The sequence below is a fragment of the Convolutriloba macropyga genome, unplaced genomic scaffold (assembly GCF_964194025.1).
Source record: "Convolutriloba macropyga unplaced genomic scaffold, txConMacr16.3 SCAFFOLD_698, whole genome shotgun sequence".
NCBI lineage: Eukaryota > Metazoa > Xenacoelomorpha > Acoela > Convolutidae > Convolutriloba > Convolutriloba macropyga.
This window is the reverse complement of record NW_027453478.1, coordinates 82844-88843: the sequence shown is the minus strand read 5'-3', so window position 1 is coordinate 88843 and position 6000 is coordinate 82844. Positions and strand designations below refer to the sequence as shown.

General features: G+C 36.0%; 1 protein-coding gene across 1 annotated transcript in view; it reads right to left on the bottom strand.

The window, feature by feature from the left end:
* Positions 1-2832: 2832 nt before the first annotated feature.
* Positions 2833-6000, bottom strand: part of LOC142358315 (uncharacterized) — a 45146-nt gene continuing 41978 nt past the window's right edge. The window contains exons 9-11 of the mRNA XM_075409737.1: positions 4765-5210; positions 3402-3564; positions 2833-2957 (exon numbers count right to left, since the gene is read on the bottom strand). Coding sequence (XP_075265852.1) covers positions 2833-2957; positions 3402-3564; positions 4765-5210 — 734 coding nt within the window. The remainder of the gene's footprint in view (positions 2958-3401; positions 3565-4764; positions 5211-6000) is intronic.

Genomic DNA, 6000 nt, shown 5'->3' with positions numbered 1-6000 from the left:
ACACAAAGATGGCATACTCTTTTAGGGTAATTAAAACATTGTCTTTCTGGCTATTTTATCTTTTTAATAATTGTTTTTAGGGCTTTGATACTTTAAATTTTCATAACTTTTTTCTGATTTTTGATTATTTTGCAAATTCTGATGTTCATTTTTGTTGTTTTCTTCAATTAACACATTAATAAAAAGTCGCAGATCACATTTTTCGCGTGGAAATCAAGCGCAATTGGTTTTGTTTAATGTTCTCATCAAAAAGATTATAACTTTTAAGTATTCGACTTTTTGATTTCTGCCTGCTGTTTTTAGTAATTGTAATACATTTTGGATTATGACAGGTTTCAATGGATTTCTATCAAGGTATAAACAAAGCGTTTTCTTGATTTCAGTTATATCACTTCGAAAATAATTGTTTTCAAAACATATAAATGTACTTTTTAACAGCTTTACCCTTTTTGATTTCTTTATCTTTATGTAAATTATACTCACTGAACTTCCCTTTCTTCTCTGGTGAAATGTATGTCAATTTGATTGGTTCAATTTTTAACTGATGCCTTTTGACTTTATTAATAAGTTTTTTAAATTAAAAATAGATAGAAATTCAGTTTTGGTTATAATTAACGCTTGTTGACTTTATTTAAATTTGTTTGTCTTGTCTCTTAGTTTCTTAATGGCGGGTATCATTGGCCCTCTAATGAAGCATTATTAGGTTTGCTGGCTGGAGTCTGAAGCGACTTTTTAAAGGAATACACCAATGGTTTTCGAATAGAAGATGAGTTTTTAAAGCTTTCTATCTCTTCCTCATTTGGTACACAATTAAATCGAAAATGTGATTGAGCGGGGTCGGAAAATTATATGCGAACGAAAATTTCCGAACCTTTTTGTTAAGTTAGATAAAAATCACATAATCTGATGTTATATTAAAATTTCAAACTTGTAGTCATAATAATTCTGCCTCCTATTGTTTTTCAAATTTTCTCAGTTTTTCAGATTTGTGCTTAATTTGTGAGCTCTACTTTCTTTTCCAAAAAAAAATAAAGTTGCTTTCAAAAACGTAAGAAAATGTAACAATCTTTCATTATCAGAAAACATTTTTTTTTCTTGTGAACACGCAGTTCAATTAGTGACTCAAATCGAAAAGTGTTGTTTGCAAGTACCAGAATAGCAGACTCTAAACAATTAAATTGCGAACAGCAGAAATTTTTTCCTAGAAAATTGTGTTCCGATCAAGAAAACGATAGCTATTGCATGAGAATATTACCTACCCAGTTAAGACTTTTTGCAACCCGTGTTTCCTCGTACAGAATTTTTAACAGCTCAATCATTGTCTTCTCGAAGCGAATTTGTCTTCCAAAATGTTTCCTCTCCTTTTAAGTATTTTTGTTAATGTATTTTTGTTATCGAATAAGAAAACCTCATACTAATTCATACACAAGGAATGTGACTCCAAAATTTCGAAGCTGCGTACCCAGCCTGTGGCCTGATTTATAAGATCTTCCCGTACTAAAGTGATCACTGAGAAGAAAACCTTTGACCGATTTAACTTTTAATTAAAGTTTTTCGCCCTGGAAGTGGGCTCAAAGACACCTCTGATTTCACCGTTCCAAACAGATATGATCAGACAAGTTCCAAACCATTGTCCAGACTTTTGGGCGACCGCTGTTCAGACCGCTTTTAGTACCGCGTGATCGTAAACTTTATTGATCAGAATTGCGTGAGCACAAAATTGCCTCTGATCAGACTACCAATTTTTTTCACATTAAGTAAGGCGTTCAATTTTTTTGGAATCATTTTCAGCCTTTCTTCCGTTCAACCCGATTATGTGGGTTGATGATGACGAAATTTTGAAGACCCGATTGTGAGGGTTTCTGGGAACAAATAAAAGGCAAATACTCAATTGCGTGGGCACCATGGTGATTTGTGGGTACAAGGCTGATAGCAAGAAAATTTCCTGAGAATCGACTGAACTTAGAAATGATTTCAACCATGATTTCCCCAACCGAGCATACCTTAAATATATGTTAAAAATTTTTTAAAAAAATTTCAGCCTTATCCATATGCGTTCATGGTATATCTATTAGCTGATACATTTGGACAAGATAAAACTGTGGTACGAATCAAAAATATGCAATTTTTGGTCGTTTTAAAATTTTTTTATTACAAATGCAGCCTATTTAAACCAGAATAAATTTTGAAAAATATTTGTACAAATTTTATTTCTTTGCAGTGCATTCAAAGTTACGCTTGATCAGAATTCGTTCTAATGATTCCATGACCAGATTTCCGTGTGGTTGAACTTCCGTAGTCCAAACCCAAGGTCAAATTTGCAAAAATTTGCAAATTGATTTACAAACTTTGTTAAATAATGTATTATATTTGCAAATATTTGCAAACAGGTTTTGCAAATTTGACATTAATTTGCAAATTTTTGCAAATTCTCACATTATTTTGCAAACAATTTTATAACTTTTACATTAATTTGCAACTCTTACATTAATTTGCAACTTTTTTTACAAATTTGACCTCGGTTTTTTCATTTGAAAATTGGCCCAAAAAATGATTAAAAAACGTCCTAAATCTAAGCTTAAGGCCTCTCTTCATTCAAAGTGCGCTCGAGCTCATCTCTGATTATAAAACCGCCGCACGTTCGATGGATATTCTACAACCCAACAAGAAGACAATTACAACTCCTGCCGCAAAGAGGCCCAAGCCAACCGACGCCTTGCTCTGGAAGGGCCTCTCTGCTATCAACTGAGACAGAACCAACCTCTGCAAAAGAGCGACTTAAGAGAGCAGAACGTTGCACCCTCAAAACAATTTCACGCTGTAAGTGTCTCATTATTTTAGCTCATCGTACATGAATACCTCCTTATTCATGATTGGCGAACCTGGCAATGATGGTGAGGACGAGTTTTGCTGTGGATATTCCGAAGATGGGGCGTATGACGTTGCATGCTCAAAAGCTGGAGAAAAAGACCAGCCGAAGTTCTCGGTTATATGTTATCATGTTTGACCGAAATCACCAAAAGAATGGATTTGATGGAATGTGATCAACTAATACATAGCCAGGAGCACATAGTAATTAGTTTTGAACAATCATTTGGATGGGCCGCGGGAAAGATCCTATAACTTGTATAGTAAATATCTTTTTTCGATCAGGGAAATTTTTCCTATGGCCAGCTCGTTGGAACTTGACTGTTGATGGAGACTAAAATTGTCCGCAACAAAGGTCCGAAGTATTCGAAACAGATTGGAGCAACTATAGCGCAGGTTGTGCATTCACTCCTTGCTCTCAAGTATTCTTTTCGTGTTATATAAGCTCTGAATCCGTTATTGGTTAGTTTAGTTATGATCAAAGTTACACAGTTGAACTAACACCTGCGGGGGGGGGGGGGGGTCTAACTGACCTGTTCGTTCTTTTTTTCGCTGTTTGTGTCCTTGTTGTCTCTTCTTCTTACTCTTCTGACCGTGTGACGTCACTGCTTTGCTCTTATTGCTATCTTTTCCATCTTCTACATCCAGTCCCGTTGTCTCCTTCCGTTTGTGGCCGGATGAGGACGATCCTTGGGGCTGAAGAACCCCAAATTATTGTAAAGGAAAGGGAAGTAAAGCAAGGCTAATCTGTATTTCTATTTATATTTCGAAATAGCCGATAGCTGCTGAAGGTGCAGAAAATAAACAAGTTTAATCAATTGACGCCCAACAGAAAAACAGCAACGCAAACGTCTGAAAAAATAAATTCTGGTTTAATTTCACCCGGGTCGAGGAAAAATCGGAAAAATAAATAAGATAAGCGGTGAAAAGTTGTTTTTTTTCACCGCAAATTTCGTACACAATTTTGAGGTGAAATGCTGTGAAATTATGTAATTTCACCGCTATAGTAAGCGGTAAACTTACAAAAAGTCACCGCTCTTCAACTTCTTAACAAGGGTTGGAACCTCTCACCTCCTGCATGTCATGCACTTCGTCTCCCACTGCCCCATCTCTCACTAACTTCTAGTATTTTTGTTTTGAATATAAATCAATTTCACTCTACTTTCCGTAAAACATGAGCGGTGAAATTTTGTAAGATTTGCGATTTTTAGCGGTGAAATGTGGTGAATTTTGTAAGTTCACCGCTTACTCTAGTGGTGAAATTACATAAATTAACCGCTTAGAAAAAATGTCAACAGATGTAAGATTAAGGAGTAACTTTTTTTTGGGGGGGGGGGGGTTAAATCTAACAATTCCTCCCTTAGTCCCCATTAATTTCACCGCATTCGCTGCTGATCTTGCACAACACTTTTTTTCTAAGCGGTGAATTTAAGTAACTTCACCTCTAAGCTAAGCGGTGAAATTATTCTTTTTCATCGCAATCACCGCTTATTTCACATAATTTGGACACTTTTTTCAGAGCGCTGAATTTATGTAAGTTCGCAGCTAAAATCAGCGTGAAATTATGTAATTTCACCGCTACCAGGCGATAAAGTTTTTTTCACCACATTCACCGCCTGATTTATGTAATTTCACCGAATTCACCGCTTATCTAACATATTTTCGCGTGAATTGCGGTGACACTTCGACCCGGGAATTGCCCTAGTTGCAATAAATGATTACAGTTTACGTTTTTGTTTCTCTTCAGATGAAACTAAGATTTTAAAGTGGCTATCGCAACGATTATTTACTTTTTCAGCTTAACTGTTATATTTAATGTTTTAGTTTTTTGTCAAACACAATTATTTTTGAAACTGTTATAAAAGCGATTCAGTTTTTTTAGATTCCTCAACTTACAACAATTAATTGCTGCCTATTCCCAGGCCCAACCACCCACACACTTCTAACCACATCCCCGGGCACGTTTTTGTCCCAGCCCACAGGGCTTGTAACGCCCATATACTCCACGTATGAACAAACTTCCTCCTCCAAAGCCACGCTCTGTGTCTCAATGGTCGAAGCCTTCTTCTGTGAAAGTGTCTCTACATTCTCTGCAACTTTGTTCAGAAATGACTTCAGTTTCATTTTAGTCTTGATTTGGAAGTCTGAGTTGGAGGGATCCTCGGGTTCCTCGAAGTCGGCATTGAGGGGGGTGATTGGTTGCAGTGAGTCATCGATTGCTATGTCGGCCAGGTGGTGTATGGGGGGAAGGTCCGTGTCATGTACAATTTCATTTTCGGATGGCTGCTCCCATTGGATAGGTTCAAGTTTTTCAGAGGGTGAGAAAACAACACGTTCAACTCCTAAACAGAGGATAATCTCAAACAGCGAACACGGAACTTTCAAGAAGTTAGCCATCTCGGCCGCTTTGAAACGTGTTGAATGGTGCATTTCTTAACCATTAACCCCACCCACTTTTGTTCTAACTAATCGATCTCATCATTTTTTTGTATCTCGATACGCTTTTCCAAGATGATCTATATAAAGACACAAAACACATCAAGAGATGAAAAAAGTATGACTTTAAATCGATACTTGTTTATTCAGTGTAGTTAAACTTCCTTGCAATCCGAAAAATGACCAATGAAAAAAAAAAACAAAAGATTTGAATAAAGCTTATCTATACACATGGTCCAACATATGGGATCATTGTTTCTGTCTCGATCTAGTAAAAAAAAGTACGTATGAGCTATTTCAGGCTTGGAGTTCATTACGGATATGGTGTAAAAATGTAACACACTACACGACCGACAAAAATATATAAAACAAGGAGACTCGGTGATGGCAGTTAATGTTCCAACCACATTCTTGACCTAATGGTCTATCAAATGAGGAAAGGAAAGAAAACTTACAAAAAAATACACATACTGTTCAAAATAAATTGGTTAATGAGTAAAAAAAAGTTTTAAACGCAATTACTTAAATTAATTACATAATTACGAATTGGAGAGCCCAAGATAAATGCCATTAATAATGAATAGGCTGTCCTACTAATAAAAACAAATTAGACAACATTGTGGCGAATAAAGCTGAAGAACAGTCGATTGACCTTGAGTGAAACGTTGTGAGAAATCTTTGAAACTCTAAATGTTT